This window comes from Cryptomeria japonica, chromosome 5 (assembly GCF_030272615.1).
Source record: "Cryptomeria japonica chromosome 5, Sugi_1.0, whole genome shotgun sequence".
NCBI lineage: Eukaryota > Viridiplantae > Streptophyta > Pinopsida > Cupressales > Cupressaceae > Cryptomeria > Cryptomeria japonica.
Genome location: NC_081409.1, coordinates 740,578,960 through 740,598,942, shown reverse-complemented (window position 1 = coordinate 740,598,942; position 19,983 = coordinate 740,578,960). Strand labels below are relative to the sequence as shown.

The window sequence follows — 19,983 nt, the reverse complement described above, 5'->3', positions numbered from 1 at the left end:
ATAAACAGAACCCTATATTATCAATGACTAGATTGTAACATAGCTTACATAGAATTGACAGGCTTAACAAATTCACTGTCTCTTTCCACTAATCTCATACAATCTGACATTCCTATTAAATTTTGGGAGTCTATTGTTAACACATCTCCCAATGTTAAGATGTTTGAAAGTAGGTTGGGAACCTTTATATATGCTAGAATACCAGGCTTAAATTTGAATTTAAACGAATCTCAGAAGTTTTCAGTATATATCAAACAGAAAGCTGACTTGTATAGAAGACTAAAAAAGGCTTGGAGGATTGGTCAATCAGCCAATTTTGATTAGTGTGATGAAACATTTTAGAATTCCATACACTGCTTCCTCAGAATAGAAATTAACACTTCACAGCATTTAGCAAAGACTTGAATGCAAAAAAAGTTAAAACTCTCCTCACACATAAAGCAGACCATTAATTATAGAGAATTTCCCCAGGTTTCAATCCTCGCCTCCTAGCAAATGAACATGGACAATGTTTCAAGAAAGAACTACAAATATACAAAAAAAGGTAAATTAAAAAACTCTATACAAATGATGGTAGAAAAAGACTTCCAAGCATCCAAAACAGACTTCAATACCACAATGTCCAAACAGAACCATATCCTCTCGTGTACAGCAGCCTGTCAGTCAGATAGAATGAGCCAAACATTGTTTCAAAAAAGGAAGACAAACATGCAATACAAAAAATGTAAATTATGAAATAATAGAATACAGATTATAAGAGATCAAAGCTGACGCTTAAGAGAATTCAAAAAACATAAATGATGATGTTCAATCAATATAATGTCCTCGCATGTAGGGTAACCTCAGTTAGCTTGAATAACCAATGGTTTGAATCCTGGACTACTAACAAAATAAACATGAATACTAGTTAAAAAACAAAAGATATTCAATACAAAAATGTTAATTAGTAAAAATAAACTACATAAATGTAGAAAAGTCAAATGTGATCATTTTCATGCATTCAGTAGAGTTAAAAGCAAAAAATCAAATGAAATGACATCCTTGCATGTCCATGTTCTAGAACTGGATAACGTAATCAAACACAAGAAACGTTGTTGAAGAATAGTTAGAAAAAAGTTAAAAACAAAACACATGGGTTTCATCTACATCAAATGGCTAAAGCATCACAAGTGCACAACAAATTCAAACTTCGGCCTAGCATTCAAGAACAGGTTCTAAGAAATGGGTATCTGAAAGTTGAAACCATCAAAAAGATTACAATAATAAAGATACGCAAAAATGCAATGATTGATAGAATTTATATTTAGCAAAAAAATAGCATAACAATACCATTTCTATAAATAAGTTCCAGAAATAAATAACCACTTGGGAGAACACTAGAAACCCAAAAAAAAATGACTCCCTTAGTCATAGACTTATTTGAAGAGTAAATTTGTCATTATCAGACAAGAATTTAGTGACTGTTTGTTTCTGCAAGTGATGGGAGTTGCTATACCAGCCCAGAAATCACTTCAGACTTCAGAAATCACTCTCAAGTCTTTACCAACTAAATAACTTAATAAAGTAAGCACACAAAAAGGACTTGAATATATGAGGATGCTTTTCAAACAGTCAAATATTTACTGTGTTACACAGGCACGTGTCCCTAGGATTTTCCAGGCATTACTGTTCTAAAATGTTTTGAGGATGCAGAATCACCTTAGATGTCCCCAGAGCTGTACCAGAACCACTGGCCTGACTGGAAACATTCTGAAAACAATGGACACAGGCAGACAGCAAGGGACATCTGGCTGTCATTTCACTTCAATATTGTAAATTGTAAGGCTCATAATAAGCACAATGTGAATCAATTTAATTAGCGGTAGACATGGACAACTGCCATCAGATTAGGAATCTTCCTTCAATCTGAGATATGTCATATTCAATAATATTCATTATACTGAAGTACTTAGATAATTTAATATACTATTCTTGATTAATGAGGGAAATCCTACTTAAGGGAATTCAAGGATTTGTGGGTATACCACAGCAATTTAATGACGGTTTGAATCCATAGAGAAGTAATACTATGTTGTAAGGTACAATCACTCATATATCCACTCAGTGCTGATAGGATGGCTTAAATGGCCATTTCACATTCCCATTTAATGGTCCAATCAACACAGTCTAACATACAAGCATGTGCTTCATCAAGAAATTGAGAAGTAACTGCAATGATATACTAGACTGAAGGATGTGAAATTAAATGGGATTGACTTTGGAATTGTATAGGCAATACCTCTGCGTACTTTTGCTGCTTGTTTGATCTTGCAGCCTGGCTGCAGTTGTGACTTGCACTCTTTTGGAAAGTCGGTTGTCTTTATCTCTGCTACCTTCGAGCTTTGTAAGGGTAAGGGCCCTTGTTTAGCTTCCCTTTATCTAATCAAAAATGAATTCCTTGCATTTTCTTGTATTCATATATTATTCTCACTCAATCCCCCACAGAATTTAATACACTTCTAGAATATTGGAAGTTAAAGTATGGAAATTTAATGGACAAAAAATTAAAACTCATATCCAAATTAATTTTGCAGACATTGAATTATTAATTTATTTAGATTTGCAATTTTTGCAATAAATATAGCAAGCACCAAAATATTACATATATGATGCAAGATACCATATATTGAAATATACAGTACACTAGTATCTCTGGAACATATTGAATGATCATAATGATACATATCCAACTCAAGGTTTTACATAATCACAGAATCTGCTTTTACCCAACGTCTCAAAATATTGCTTAATTTAAAAAAAATTAACCTGTACCTTTTACAAAATTTCCATACTTGGACTCCAATTTTGATGCAGAATTTCTAGACGACAATCAGGTGTAGCAAAATAGATCTAGTTGCCATGTTTTTCTACATTTCTGTCATTTTGTGATGTAGTTTTTTGGGCCTTCTATTATACTTGTTATATATGCACATTGACAATGAATACATTGAATAGTAATACAATCAACTTTTGTTGCATCGCGTCTCAAGACTCTCAACTCTGATATGAATTCTCACTTCAACTTTATTACTTTGTAATGTGTTTCTATAATGAATATGATTAATGCCTTACAATACGAGTATTTAAATTTCCTATATTTTTTAGATTGTCATCCCAAAAAAAAGGCCTCCCATCCCCATCCCAGAAACACCATGGAATGTCGTATTTATACTGACTTAGAAAGTACTCCAGAGAAAAGCATCAATACTATTCAGTACTTTCCACAACCCAAAATTTCTGTAGAAGATAGCTTTTGCCAATCTCCATGAGAAAAGTATCGAGTTAGAACTTCTCTGGCTCAAGCATCTCACCAATACTATTAGCCTTAGCAGCCGTTACCCTATTTGATGAAATATTGACCATATGCAAAAATATTCAACTTCAAAACAAATTTTCTTTATTCTGCTAGTAATTAAAAATATCTATGAATACACATTCCTGCTTCCATGTTCACCATTACCTCTTGAAACCCTCAGATAACAGCATTGATGGCATTTGCTACCCAGTTTGCCTAGAACTTTTGCATCAAACAAGCTCAACTGAATGACGAATGCATGGAGCCTTTTTATAAACACAATAAATGACCTTTTACCACGTAAAATTTGTCTAAAACATCCTCAAGCCCATTTTTCATGGTATAAAAACCAAAATTGAAATCCAGAATTCTAAAACATTTACTTGATGATGTCACAAGTACATAAGTATATGTTACCTAATCTGGTCCAATGAAAATAGAACCAGCCTTGTGTCATGTGGGTTTAAGAGAACTTCAAATTAACAAATTGTGCTGCCAACAAATATTCAACCGCCTGTAGTCAATGAGCCTGATCTTCAACCATCAAGGAATTTGAATCACAAGGCAAGTTATCATATGAGAGTTTTTTTAACACAAAACTTGCTTGCACACAAGCAGATTCTCTCAAAATTTAAACAGACTGCAGGTCAGATTTTTGAGGTAAGATTGCGTCTTCTTCCGACTCTTGAGGTTCAGGCTGCAGCAAGACAATGCCACACGAACCTCAAGAATAAGTAAACTCCAAATCATACAAAATTACACATTAACAAGTTAGCATAAGTATAATGCAATAGCAGAACAAAACCAATTTGCTTATTTTGAAAATGCCAGAACACAAATACATAGAGACTAGACACCCAAGCTATTAATCATGCTTCCCATATAAAATCATTCAGAATGCAAGTGCCAAATTTACATCCAGTGATCAGACTAAGGCACTTAGACAGCAGTACCAAACAACCTTAAATGACAATCAATCTCGAGAAAGGCTTGCCTTCTCTGCTGTTGGTTTCTTGCCCGCATATCGCTGAAAAGACAAATAATAAATAACTACTGTTAAATTAGAATGACGACCCCAAAAGTACACAAAGAATGCCTTTCATGTATTAAATTACATATGTTAATGAACTTATCTCTAAGTTATTGGAGTTCAAAAACACTACCTGTTTGCCTACTGAAAATGGCACATATTTGTACTTCATCATGTGCAGTATCTGCCGCTTCATCGTTAATACAAAAAGTACAACCCAGTAGAATAATAATATTGGCCAAAAAACTGGGACATCAAATATTGAGGAGAACGTCATTGCAAATGCAATAACAAACGCCTTTGTTATAGAGTACCTGTACGATGTACCAATAAAACTAGTATTCAATGTAGTTTCAACCTTCTAGTAGGTCATACATTATCAACTTCAATATCATAAGTTGTGAGAAAGCTAACATAAATCTGGAAAAGGTATGCATATACATAAGTTAGCATGCATCTGCATATAAATAACATCACTAAGGACCTTGCATGGAACACCACTTACACACTACCAATGTGATTAATAGTACTCAAAGAATGTCAACATTCATGGTAGTTTGTAGACATCTATAAAGCAGAGGAAAAAAGATTTAAGAAAAATGCTTTTAGAGAGTTGATTCATCATAAACATGTTTGTATTAACCAGTCTTCTAAAAACTGAAATTCATTGAAAAAACTACCCTATCAGCTGAAAACAATCACACAAAGCCAGACTCATAATGCTCAAATAATGTCAACATTCATAGTATTTTGTAGACCTCTAAAAATTTGAGGAAAAGAAAGCTTTTGGATTGTTGATTCATTATAAACATGATTATAGTAACTGGTCTTCTAGTAATTTAAATCAGTTGAAAACACTAAATCATCAGCTGAAAACAATTGCACAAAGCCAGGTGGCGTGATACTGGCCTTCAACTACTTTTATGTTTTCAAAGTTCAAACTTGAGCCTAGAGGCTAGAAGACATCAGCAACAAAGGAAACATAGAGTATGCCAGCAACAAAAGACATAAAGCCCACCATTTCCCCCTTCAGTTCCATTAAGCAGGTGCATTTTGTTCAGTGAATGTGTTACATGAGCCTAACCTGCGATACCCCAATCCATTTTATAAATGCCAACAGAGATGTGTTGCCCTTGGATTAGCTTTGGTTAGCTATTGGAATGAATCTTTCAACCAGTAATTTAAAAATCAGCAAATAACTCACAAGTCAGTTGAATCAGGCATGTACTTGCCAAGTAGCCATGAGTTACATGTCAGAATATGGCAGGTTATGGCCTGGAAATAGAAAAAACTGTATTTTTTCTTCATTTTCTGATTTATGCTCTTATACCCTCCAGTCTGATTTCATTGCATAAAGTTTTAGGTAATTTTGACCACATTTTAAATGATCTTGGAAGCATATTTATCAATCAGTTTTGAAAGGTATGAAATATTGTTTTCCATTTTGATTTATATTTTTTTTTCATTCTTCTCGTGTTCCAGCATTTAAAGGTTTTAATTTTTCATGTTTTGTTTACTTTTTCTTTTCTGTCCTCCTTTCAAAGCCTAGGGTTTGCAATTTTTAGAGATTTTCTTTTCTTCTTTTGCTAGGGTTTTCACTTTGCATATTTGCAGATAGAGATGGCATCTTGCAAGTAGCTGTAGTAGTGGCAAGACCACAGACAAAACATGGAGACAGCAATATCGGATACAAAGGAAGGAATGGTGGTGTACAATTACTGTTGCCTGAGGATGAGAAGAGGCATCAATTTCCTAAAACATCACATTGCACAAAATTCTAGCCAAGATGTGTGGTTTTGTAATTCAGAGGGATCCAAGATTACATGAGAGAGGAAAGCTGTTTTTGCTTTGTGCAAGGAAAGAAATTAGAAAATATGAGGTAATTGCAGCTGTGATAAATTCTCCTCTAGACTCGATGAATAATTTAGTGAACTCTTGTTTTGGCCCATAGATATAGGGGTCATACACTGCAGCTATGTTCTCAGGTCCCTCTGGAACCCCCTATTGGTAGGGAAAAGACAGAGCCAGCATAGCAACGCAAATCGTACCACAAACCACCGCAAGGAGGTTGCAGAACTCTTAATTTCAAAGGCATCATCCACATTAGTAGTAGCATGTAAGGGACACATCCCACTGGCTAGATATTTGTATAAGAAAAGATACAATGAAACAGAGTATGAGAATATATGAGAAGGCAATACGGAGAAGAATGTACAAAAAGATATAGGCAATGGAAAAGATAGATGAATATTGTAAGAAGGGGAAATCCCTGAGCATATGTAAACGGATGACAAACAATAATATATATATATATATATATATATATAGAGAGAGAGAGAGAGAGAGAGAGAGAGAGAGAGTTATATATATTGTATGTTATGGTTTATGGCAATCTATTTTGTTTATTTAATTCTATTAAGTAGCTATTGCACAATCCAAACTAACTCTTTACTCCTCTCACATGATTGAGTCTGGGGTATGAATACAACACAGAAATTACTAGGGGCTCCATGTCTGTGTTCCCCCATATCCTAGCTAACAATGGTTCCGTTGTAGGGGAACCAATTAAGTTGTGCAATGGAAGTAAAACGAACCAAAATTCAAAACTTAATCCAAACAAACAAATTGGAAGAAGAGATGAATTGTTTCTCATAATTTGCAACGCTACCTCCTTGTTGTCAACCTCGTGAGAGAGGTGTAGGCACCAAGGGGGTGGAGAATGGAAAGTGGGAGAGGGGATCTCCGAAAGGGATCCCTAGAAAGATGTAACCAATAGAAAGAAGATACCAAATAACTACCATGGGAGGAGATAAAGGAGTAATGTAACACAAAATCAAAAACATCCATGGAAAAAGGAGATAAGAAGAAATCAAGTGATTGAGCAAATTAAATTGACGAGGAAAGTTACCATGGCAAGCCCAAACAGTAAGGAAAGAAGACTAAGACAGAACACTGAAAGGAAAAAAAGACATTGCTGAAGAATGGAAAATAGGGAGAAGAGAAATGAGTGTGCCAATGAGGGTTTCTACCAAGTGTGCCATGGTGGGTGTTGCCAAGAAAGAGAAAGAGAAAGAGAAAGAAATTCACATTGGGAAAAAGCAAGTCCTAACAGAATTGGAGAAGAGCATTGAAGAGTATAGAAAATCAGAAGGGTTGTTGGTAGAGGATTGTTGAAGCATAAAGGCTCCAACACTACCACAATTCTCCAAATTTCCTATAATCAAAGCGAATCTAGCAAACATCACCATCAAGTTGGATGATACGTTTCTTGAATCCCTGAAAATCCTAGGGAAAATTCTATCCATTAAAGAAGAATATTTAGACGAATTAGTTTAGAGAAAAATAAAGAAATTAATAAAAGAAGATATAGGACAAAAAAATAATACCATATTTAACTTAGGAAAAGAATTATCAACAATAAATAGTGAAATGTCACTTACAAATAAAAAGACGTCACCAAAAATGAAGAGATGCTATGAAGAGTCACAACACTCGAACTAGGACCCATCCCGTGTTGTATATAAAAAGAAGGATAACAATACAAGAGATACCGCATAAAGAAGAGAGGAGTCAACAAGAGGACAGAGCAGTTTGGAAAATGGTTTTGGGAAAAAAGTATTTTGAGATAAAACCTAGCAAGAGATAAGGGCAAAGAACATAAGCCCACCATAAAAGTGTAAAAAGGGAGGAAATACACCTTAGATTTGTTGGAAGAAGTAATTTCTCCCACATTCCACGTCAGAGAAGTTGAAACTGAACTACAGTGTGTTGTAGTTGCTGAATCTATTTTCCTATGTTTACTCCTCATAAACAGTCAGTTCTAACTAAACTGCATGTTAGCCATTTCTATTTGTTAAATCTGTTAGTCACGTTTGCCAATAAAACGGGCAGTTTTCTCCATCCTCTCTAACCGATGTCCATGCATATAAAAGCTGTTAAGTTTGACAGTCAGTTTTGTATTTGATCTCCACCATCTGTGGTGTCAAGTCTTCTATAAATAAAGGCAATGTAATATGTTTATTGGAATCAATAAAATCTATTTTATTTCTGTTCTTTCACTTTGGTATCAGAGCTAGTGCATATTATAACATCAGATCAAGGGTTATCAAAGCTGGCCCTGGATTATGAGATGAAGTTTGTTTTGTGGTCACCGCAATAAGAAGAGACTGGTATTTAGGTAGTTCTCAGACTGGATCCATCATACTGGAGTCTGCAAGCTGTGACATGAAAAGGAGCAGCTGTTCTCTATGCCTTAAGAAGAGAGCTGCTAGAAATATCTACTGCTATTCATCGCCCAGCCAGAAGAATCATTGGTGAAGAAAAGTTGAAAACTGTTGTAAGAAAAAGCTGTAGCTGTTAAGAGTGGAGAATTTGGGCATGATAATTAGTGAAAGAGGCCCATTGAAGTAATCAGTTTGCAGCCATGGCAACAAACAACAGTTGATAAAGGTATTGTAATTGATATTCACGAGTCCAAGTTTGAAGGTTGAAAAATTGCACGTCACAAGAAATAGATAAGGGTCATAAGTTTGTTTGTGAGAACTGTAGTTGTTTGAGGAGTGGATTAAGGTAGAGGAGCTCAGTTGTAGCGACGTCTATTATCTTAGAAGCGTTGTTTTTGGTAATGTTTGTATTTGGTACATATTTTGTGTCTTTGGAAGAAATTAGTGATAATCAGAAAGTGTGTGCGTCAAAATTTGGTTTCCCCATCATGATAGTTTGTGGTCAACTCATGTGTGAAATTTGTGGTCATGTGAAACCACTTGTATGTGAGATTTGTGCAAAGTTTGTGGTCATCTGAAACCACTTAGTGTAATGGTTTGTGGTAAGCCAAAACCACTTCAGATTGTATTGATTAGAGATAAGCCGCAAAATCCCAAGGTAATCCAAAGAAGAGAAGTCACCCAATGTAGCCAAAGCTACAATTGCAGAAGTATAAGACATATTGTCAAAAGTTGAAGAGATCATTAGCAAACGATTGAAGAAATGAAGGGGAGAACAACAATACTGTCACACTGCAAACTACAGTTAACTGAGGCAAAAAGAAAATTTTGAACATAATAAATGCTGAAGCATATGCGGTTGAAATTAAAGGGGAGTATTGGAAGAAGTAATTTCTCCAACGTTCCACGTTAGAGAAGTTGAAACTCAACTACAGTGTGCTGTAGTTGCTGTATCTATTTTCCTATGTTTAACTTTCTCCAACTCTTTTTCAAGAATATCATTTTCAAATGATTGCTCATAGATATCTTTTCCTAACTGCCTTATCTTTTCTATCAAACCTGAATTACACTTTTCAATTTCCGTCAATTCTTCTTTTAATAGATCTTTCTCACAAATTAAATTTGTAGTTTCTTTCTTAACTCTTTTACCTGTTTTCCCCATTGAAACAAATTGAGAATTACCTGATTCTTCAATTAACTATGACTTCACAATCTTCCTTGACCTCGAGAACTTCTTCAGATTGGGCTCCTACCTGATACACAACAACGGTTTTTTTTTTTATCTACAAAGATACTCGAAATTTCCTTTGACATTTTGTCCTCGATCTCCACCATCCGTGGTGTCAAGTCTTCTATAAATAAAGGCAATGTAATATGTTTATTGGAATCGATAAATCTATTTTATTTCTGTTCTTTCAAGATTAGTACAAGAAAACCTACCCAAAGCATGACAAGGATTGGGAAGAAGTGAAAAAGGATTGCTTAGCAAACTTTGACAATACGAAGGTACCAACCGAGGGTGAATAAAATGAGAGATCTAGTATAGAACATAAGAGAATTAATAAAAGATTACAATAAAAAATTAAAAGAGATCTCTCGTAAGTTGGATGAACCACTAACAAAAATGCTAAAAGTAGAATGGTTTATATCTGGACTTCAAAAAGATATGAGAGCAACATTGGATGGCACAATATTTGACACATAACTAGATGTGGCAACCATGGCTTACCACATCAAGACACAACCTTGGAGAAAGGAAGATGAAGGAGGAAGGGAAGCCATCAAGAAGTTACAACTTGCCATTGAGCAATTGACTTTGCGCCCAGACTTGATGGCTAGAGAAGATGCAAATAAGATTAAACAGAACATTTGGTCCGCATACTATTTAAGAGAGAGACATCTAAGAAACAACTACCTAGAGACACATGGAGAGAAGAAGGCAGCAGCAATCACAAGTAGAACTCCAAACGATACCACCAAAGCAGAATTCAGTATATAGAGGATTACGTAGAGAATGGGACAACCATGAGACAGAACATTGTTTATCTCAAGCCTTCCATATCAGAAATACAGAAGATCATTCGAACCTTAGATGTCCGCTACACAAAGGATATGACAGAGATATAGACAAGAACATGGCCTACGTCAAGGGACTTGCAGAGCAACCCTTGTACAAAAATGATGCAGGATATAGACATTCCCCATGGAGGAACGATAGAAACACAAATACATTGCAAAACACCCCTCCGCAAAACTATTAGGGCAATAGACAGTTTTATTGCAGAGGAGGCAGGAGACACAGAAGGGGAAATCGAAGGAGAGATGATGCTACCTACTACAAATACAATAAAACTGGCAATTATCCCACAGGATGTTGTTCCAAAAAGAGAAAGAATTGCACATTTTACGGTAGTGAAAATCATGAGTTGTACATTTGCGAAAGGGCACAACAGTATTTTTAAAATGCCCCACCACAATCTAGGAGTGATAAACTTCAGGAACTTAATAGTGGCGCAAGGGTGATTAGGAGAATACCTCTGCAAGGAGCTAGAAGATGTCAAAGGGCTGACATATGGTCATCAAACACATATAATGGGGAATATTAGGGAGAAAACTATCAACAGGAGATAAGACCCAAGAAAAACAAAAAATCAACTAATCAAAAAGATAAAGCTGTGATACTCACTGTGGTCCCTTGCTGGTTCAATCCTTCAAACTGCTGTAATTTATTATTCTTTTTGTTGTGTTTTAAATATTAGAGATGGTCTTTCAGAAATAGACAGAAGTTGCAGAAGGGTTTATTTAATTCTCAACACATATTGAAAGAATACATGAAATTAATCAATTGAAGCAATAAACTAGAGAATTTAAAAGCATACCCGTAGGTCCTTAGCCAATTTATTGAATTAAAATAATTCAATCAGCAACTTACAAAGTTCTGATTTTTTATTCCGAAACAATTCAGATCTGCTCTTATTTAATACTAAGGCACCCAAACAGTGGAAGATGGCGCCAATAAATGAGCAAGCTGTGTGTTCGGGAAAAGAAACCTCCAAACCACAGAAAAATTAACAGCAAAACAGTAAATAGGAAACCTACAACAAATCTGCCTTGTAAGAAGCCAAATCTGCCCCAATTTAATTCAATTTGACTTCTGAATGAAGCCAACCAAGCTGCAACAATTCGATTGATCTTTCACAATCTCAAAGCTACTGAATTCTGAAGAATGCACACTCTCCAAAACAGGTCCAAACCCTAGCCGCCATAGCCAAGTGCTCAGAAGAAATGTCAAATGCTCAATATCAATGAATGAGGTTTAATTTCATCTTGACTGCCTAAATACCCAAAAAGTACGATTTTTGGCAGTTAGGTTTTTACAAATCATAACTTGCTTTTAGGGTTCCCAACTTAACCCTAAATGCAATGCCCAACTTAGGAGATATTAAATTTTCACTTAAATAAATTTAAGTGATGCACTTTGTGGTTTTATTTTAATATTTCATTAAAACATTAATTGCCTGTGGGAATCACTTAAAAATTCATATCTCCCTCATTATTGCTTAGAAATTGAATCTGTCAGAAGCTGGGGCCATAGTTCGCCATGCCAATGAAAATAGGACCATGTCTATTTTTAGCAGTTTTTTCCTGAAAATTAGGAAATCCTCATATAATGACAGAAACTGATAAAAAGAAGACCAAAACTGAACTCAACACTGAACTAGAACAAATAGACAGACCACTCCTCAAGATACTACATCACTGACCCCCTTATCCATACCCTGTTAGCCTACAAGGGTCCAAAAATAGGCTAACTCCTCAAACCACTGTCCCTGACTAGGATGGGGACATTACACTCACCCACCAAGGGACTAATACCAACAAGATTAAGAAGAAAAAATAATAAACTGATTGAAGAATTAGAGTCAAGGGAGGATGATTATGGTTACTTCTGACCTACCAAGCAGCAAATGATAAGGTGGTTGAGAATGCAAAGCAAACTATCATACAACAGCAGAATGAAGAAATAGCATGTTTCTCAAAAGAGGAGGTACTCATGCTGAAGTAATTAGCCTCCATAGCACAACAAAACGATCTGCTTGTAAAATTGAAGCAATTAGGTAAGTACTGGAATAAACAAATTCTCAAGCAACCACAAGTGCATAGAATAACTCAAGACCGGGACTAGAAGAATGAGCCACTCCTTAATAATTTCATGGTTGAGCAATCATAAGGTCAGGCATGTCATGATGGATTTGGGTGCAGACATAAAACATCATATTGACAACTACTTGGGCGCAGGTAGGAAGACCTAAATTAATAAAAAACCCATTTGAAATCAGTCAAGTAAATGGGTTTGGGATGCAAACAATGGGGGCATGGAAGAATGTGGCAGTTAATGTCCAAGGCCTGAAACAAATCGCAGATTTTAAAGTGATAGAAATGAAAGAGTTGTTTAATAAATTCAAGCCACTGATAGGTTTAAAATGGTTTGTAAACGCAAATGGCACTGTAGATTCCAAGAATGAGGAAATTTCATTTGTGGATGATAATAAGGTGGTACGCTAGGTGATGATGAGGATAGCTCCTATGTAGAAGAAACTTCCCAAAAAAGAGAGGAAGGGGAACTCAAGACTAATCTATTCAATCTCTAAAGTGCTTGCGCAAGTCAAATAGAAGAGCTACAACAGCCCACCGTTAAGGTGTATGGGTTTAGATGGATTTTCAAGAGTTGGTAATTAGAACAAATATCATATCCAGAAAGGCATCTCCCATATCAAACTTTCCAGATTTTCAAGAGTTGGTAATTAGAAATTTAGAACAAATAAATAATAAATATGGAATTAACTTTCTAAGGCAAACAAATGCAGATATCAGCTCTACAACATACATTGGTTTGCAATGCCACGTGATGGTGGCAAACACAAAAAGATAATATTCCTCATTGGTATGTCTTCAAAATTTTGATCAAAACAAGGCACCTGCAAGAAGGATAATATACTATCATCCCAAAATTTAACAGTTCCATCACCCAGAGGATAACCTACAAAGCTGTGCAACGGCATGGCAAGGATATAAGGTAACATAATCACTGCTTGTACACACAACTATTCTATTGGATTTTAATACAATAGTCTAAACATGGTATATAGAACTAGGTGAGAAAGGCCAAAACAAATGATTGTCAAGTGCCTAAACAAGACTTCATCCACAATTCTCTTTTAGGGATCAAAACGAACACCCCTGCATTGCATTGAGAAAAGTGAAAGAAATCATCTAAAACCTATTCTAGAACCTAATACACAACCACTACACCAGACTTGTCTGCCTCATAATCAAGGCATATGGAAACTGGTAGAGTGGATGGTTCAGCAAACACATCATGCAAAAAACCAATGCTACACGATACATCAAGAAGAAGACCCGAACCCTAAGATTGAAAACAAGGTGGTCGAAGATGGACAAGAATTGCAACTACACAGACTCAAAAGATACAACCAACCTCTTAAATTGAGGGGAGAAAACATAGCTTCCACCACCGATCCAAAACTTCCTAAAATTAGGGACTATTGGGATGAATAAGTCCTTGCAGAAGTAATCAAGCTTTTCTGAGTATGAAGACCTATTTCATTGGACATTCACTGAAATGAAAGGAATTAAAGTAGGGGTGATATAGATACAATTGAAGAAAGGTGCAAAACCGCAGAACAAAAGACCTTGTATACTGAATTGTAACATGAAAAAGAAAGTAAAAGGAAAAACTAGATAAAATGCTAACAATCGAAATAATAAAACCAGTCGAAGATTCGGAATGGATCAGCCCCATGGTAGTCCAAAATAAGAAGACCAGAGAGATTAGGATATGTGCGGACTTCTAAGAATTAACAAAGCCTACATTCAACATCCTTTCCCAACCTCATTTACTGATGGATTCTTCAGATACCATCAAGTTTGGATAAGAGAAAAGGACCAGCCAAATACTACATTTGAAAAAGAATGGGGATCCTTCGTGTACACAGTCATGCCATTCAGTCTAAAGAATGCCCCTGAAGCATTCAGTTCAATAATGGCGAACACATTTAAAGATTTTATCCACAACTTATTGGAGGTGTACTTGGATGATTTTAAACATTTATCATTTTATAAATTATTACTAATATTATATACATAAGATAGAATTTACTTTTAAGATTTTTTTAAATTTCAATCATTTTAAATTTATCTTTTAACGTGAGTATTTTTTTAAATTTATTTTTTCATATTTTAAAACTTAAATTTGATATATTATATTTAAATAAAATATAAAATTGTAGATTTATATTTCTTTGAATTCAATAGCATATTTTTTATCAAATTTTATAGGCTGACAAACTTGCTCCATATTTTTACGTCATCAAACACGCACAAACCTTGTGACATAGCTTCTAAATGAAATATACAAGACGACAATGCCACCAGCTCCTCCTGCATGGGAGAATACTGCTCCACCTTCCCCTACAAAAGCTGAGTAATGTAGAAATAAGTGTTGTCACTTGTATGTGGTTTTGGTGCTGAAGTTGCTGTGAATGTTTAGCTTTTTATTTAAGTCTTGTACAACTCAGCTAGTCTTTGCCTTGACAGCACCTTCATGTGACAACAGCAACTGGAGGCAGTTAAGGGTGAATCTGTCAACAATTTTTGGTTAGGTTATATTTGAAAAAGTTTTAAGTTTTTTTACTTCTCCTTTACATTAGAGGGAATGAAGGTACAACTGTAATCATGTCAAAAGCAAGCTACATGTGAAAGCTTGTTCAGACAGAAGAAGGCGGAGAGATTCCATTAAGATGTACTTTATACAGTGTGTAATTACCAGCATTTGGGAATTTATAGCATCGCTTCTTTTTATTCCAGATTCATTCCTGCCTATCAGTGCATTTTCAATATTAGAACAAGTTTAGAGTCCACTTGAGCATTACAGCATTTGCTTCCTGTTTTTATTCCAGATTCATTCCTGTCTTTCAGTGAATTTTCAATGCTAGAACAAGTTTAGAGTCCACGTGAGCATTTATAGCATTCGCTTCTTGTTTTTACTCCAGATTCATTCCTGTCTTTCAGTGCATCTTCAATATTAGAACAAGTTTATTGGCCCTAATTTATTGCAGTCACCTTAAGAGTTACACTAAAGATGACTCTAATTACTGATTGCTGCTTGCATTATTTCAATATTGAACAATGGATATCTAATCGTGATATTCGAGTTGGACAAGTTGATATCGAATTAGTGTACAGTATTTCAAATTTGTAATAGTTATGGTAGTCTTGCTTAGCAAATGCATGATATGCAGTATTTCAAACTTAATTTCTGTTTTGTAGGCTGCAAATATGTATAAATTTATGATTTTTATACTTTTTAGTACAGATGTACGAAGAACATACCACAACCCCAAAAAATTGCCATAAAAGTGTATTGTACACATATACCTGCACCAGTCCCCAATTCCAATTCAGCAACTTAGTTCAATTCATATAAATTCCTATATTCTACAACATTTCCAAGACAGTCAGTAGCATGCATTTCAGAGTGGGCAATCTTGAAGGCTATTTTTGGAGAGGAAGTATAAAACACACACACGCGGGCACACGCACGCATGCACACACATATGGAAATTCAAATTTTTACAAGTTCAGCTTTACATGATACCAAGATTCAAATTTAGACATGCACAAAATGCAACAAATTCAAGATTCAATATTCGATGTTCCTTGATTCAAGTATGGCAGCAGCAAAAAGAATTGAGATTATTTTATTACAACAAAAGGCCCCAATGCTACAAAATGTTCAACAACTAGACCTCCAACATCCTGCCTCATCTGGTCTATCAACATAAAAGTTGGCCTTTGACTCAAAGTCACTCCTCATCCTTTCTCTTCTTTCATTCTTCTCACAACTGCAACTGCAAAATGGAAATTGATTGTGCTAATTGTACAATGCAAATGGATCAGTATTAATATTAGTTCATGAGGTTTTAATCTTTAATAAGGGCAAGGAGGGCCACAAATGAATCAGTAGGCTAGTTATAACGAGGGCTTAATCATTAAAAAGGGCATGGAAAGCCTTGTGATTCTCCATTCCCATTTTTTATTTTTTTATTTAACTTTTTATAAGGCAAAAATGGGGCATCATGTCACACACTTGCATAGGACATAGGGCCTCATCAAAAAGCATTTCAAGGATGCATCCCCAAAAAATATTGGAGGTAGGGAAAATCCCCTACAATCACGATGTCCCATGGACCCCACAAAGGATGAGGGCATGGGGTTGAAGTGTGGGCCAAAGACATGTCCTCATGTAACATTGATGTATTCTCAATTTAGATCAACCAAAGCTTATTTGCGGTTTGCCACTAAGTAAGAACTTTCAAATGAGCCAAATTCATTGAACCAACAAGCCTACAAAGTAGGGAGGTAGAGCATAGGTTGATACTAGCATTGTGATCTATGACCGCCCAAATGAACAAAAAGGAGATATCTTGTTCAACATGCAGTTATTCCCAATCGCTCTCCCATCACTTATATCTACACTCAATTTCTTTTGCTGAATCTGATTATCTGATAATTCAAACCTACCATGTTCAAGAGAGTTACTGATAACTATTGAGAAATAGGTGAGCTTTATAGAATAATGACATATCTTCGACATTATCATGTGTAGCCTAATTGAAAGCACAAGACTCTTAGGTCAAATAATGTCATATTCTGCCTAAGCATATCTTTCCAGCATGTTAGTTGCTTCATCTTAACTTAACTTAAGTATACATGTTGGAAGCTAGCAATTGCCATCTTTCCAACTAAGTAGCAATGCATGCCCCAAACAGCCAACCTAAGTAGTCAACCACAGCTACTTGACAACTTGATCCACACTGTATCATGAAAAAAGGATTAAGTATTCTTGATTTCCCTTTTAGAAGGCAATGAAAGGGAGAACATGCAAATTCAACTATGACCAAAAACACTAGCACCTTCTGATTCCCACATTTATAAACTAAATTATATGCTTCGTGCTTTACCCATTAATACATTATTTCAAGAGAACGAGACCTATTTCTCTATGATGGGGGCAATTCTCTCATGACTTAATGTAACTCCACCTCACTTACTAAGACCACTATGGCATAAGTAAGACTAACCGCTATTCAACATCATCACCATGAATGTCTAGAAGCCCAAACCTTCGAGTGGAAATAGAGAACACTAAATTTTTAGCAATCAACAGGTCTCGTTGCAATAAAACATTCATTCAAGATCCAAGCTATCAAAATGGATGAGTCGGAGAAAACAAGCCCCTACGATGGCATTCAAAGTTATACTCTATGATAGTTATAGTAGGGGCCTAGACTTCCCAAATCCCCTACAATAATATGTCACATAAAATTTATATGTCACTGGAAAGAGTATTGGACTGTCCTTTTTCATTGGGTAATTCTCATACCAAAGCCCAAGACATCTATCTTCTTCTTTGAGAAAATAGTCACAGTCCCTCTCACCCTCCACAGTAGATTGGGCCTATCATGTCCATATACTCAAGGTATAATTCTTATCAATGGTTGTAAGCTTCCACAACATAGATCAGTCTTGCCACATCTAGCCTATTACTCACAATTAAATAGTCTGACTAAGGATCATGGGACAAGCAAGGCACTGACAACCATATACCACTACGGGTTTCTGCTCACCGTAGATAGTAGTACCCCTTGGAAATGCAAATATCAATTGTACCGACTAGACATGTATAAACGTTAAAATAGGCGACATGTATAAACATCAGAATAGGCCCAACAAGTACTTGAGAGGCACTAATCAGGTTGTTGAACAGTCCAATTCCACCAAGTTTGATTGTTCCTCCCAAGGAAACCCTTCTGAAAAATACAAATGCTTGAAGTAAGGCGGAATCTAAAAGAACTAGAAGAAACCATCCTCAGCAAAAAGTATTCAAGTCGACAACCAGAGGATCCTACGTCCTCATGTAAAGGGTTAGACTCTTCTAGTAAATTTCAAGGATATCTATGCAGTTAAGTAGATTGCGACCGTGTATAATTTTCTAGCTCACCGATCCACGGGTCTGAAGCATGATATCCCCTGTTTAGAGGTAATAAATATTGTCACGATATAATTATTTTGTGAGAGAGGGCCCTAACCCCTCAGTTGACTCATTAAATTAAAAAATTAAAAAATTAAAAACTCGAAGCAATTTTACTAAATGCACATTTTCTTCTCCATGCATTGTCCCAAGCTGAAAATAAGTTTAAAAAATCAATACGAATTGCGAAATCTTCTTAACATACCAGAATTTAAACTCGGGGAGGCGTCGAATGAAGGGCTTGAACTCATCAGAGCCCTTGGTGGGGAGGGCAGGGCCCTCCATCTCGGGATCGGCCTGCGGCGACAGAAACCCTATCAATAAATTCAATATATATATCCCCAGGCCATATGAGACAATGTAAAACCCCTGCAAGTAATACACCCTCACAACATAGATGGCCGCCAGAAGAAGCAGCGCCAGCCATCTGCCTGTGTAATGAGGAGTCGATTTGTCAAGATAATGCTGAAACCTTTGAGAAACAGTACTGCTCCATCTCGCTATGGCCGGCGAAGGGCCCTCGGTGAAATCTGCGTCCATACGACCGGGGCCTTGGGGACGGCCTTATTGCATATATGAGTGCAATATATCTTGTGTGTGTATATCAGATCCAGCCTTGTTTAGTTTAAATTACTTCATACGCTGCAGAAACTTTCCGGCAACTCCTGCCGTCGGAGAAAACGTTTTCGGCGTGGGATTGTTGTTGCAGTGGCGCCGGAATCATGTGAGTAAAGAGAACATAGCGTGTAGGTTTTTGTATCAGGAGATCCTGGAAATCCGGTTATGAAGAAGGCGGTTTTGCAAATAGCGGTTTTAGAATATCTCCAATTGATTCCTTTTAATAAGTAGAAAATTGCACGTGAAATACAAATGAAGGTGTACAAAGTTCGATGGTGTCATAAGTATTTGGCTGGTTTTGTCTACTACCCAAATAATATGTGGATAGAAAATTTGATGTTATAGAGGAAAGCAAGAGATTTATAATGTTTATTTTAAGATATGTATTTTGTATCTATTTGGGAAGAAATTTCTGGGAATATTTTTATGTTGGTTGAAGGTATAAGTTTTACATAGTCTATGAATTGTAGATGCAAACTTTTGGATAAAAATTGTGTTAATTTTTCATTGATGTGTTAGATGATGTTGGTTGGAGGTATAAGTTTTCCACGGTCTATGAATTGTACATGCAAACTTTTGGATAAAAATTGTGTGTTAATTTTTCATTGATGTTTTAGGTGATGTTGGTTGGAGGTATAAGTTTTCCACGGTCTATGAATTTTAG

General features: G+C 35.8%; 1 protein-coding gene across 2 annotated transcripts; it reads right to left on the bottom strand.

Moving 5' to 3' along the window:
* Window positions 1–3,579: 3,579 nt before the first annotated feature.
* Window positions 3,580–19,545, bottom strand: LOC131076273 (protein RER1A). 2 transcript variants are annotated; one of them, XM_058013383.2, is made up of 4 exons: window positions 18,907–19,545; window positions 4,498–4,678; window positions 4,329–4,361; window positions 3,580–4,031 (listed from the first exon to the last, which is right to left on the bottom strand). In XM_058013383.2, exons 1-4 carry the CDS (start codon window positions 19,239–19,241, stop codon window positions 3,966–3,968), a joined length of 615 nt encoding a protein of 204 aa, XP_057869366.1. In that variant the 5' UTR covers window positions 19,242–19,545; the 3' UTR covers window positions 3,580–3,965. The 2 variants fall into 2 exon arrangements, with proteins under 2 accessions (XP_057869366.1, XP_057869367.1); XM_058013384.2 differs by having other exon boundaries at window positions 3,793–4,031; window positions 4,296–4,361; window positions 18,907–19,544.
* Window positions 19,546–19,983: the final 438 nt, after the last annotated feature.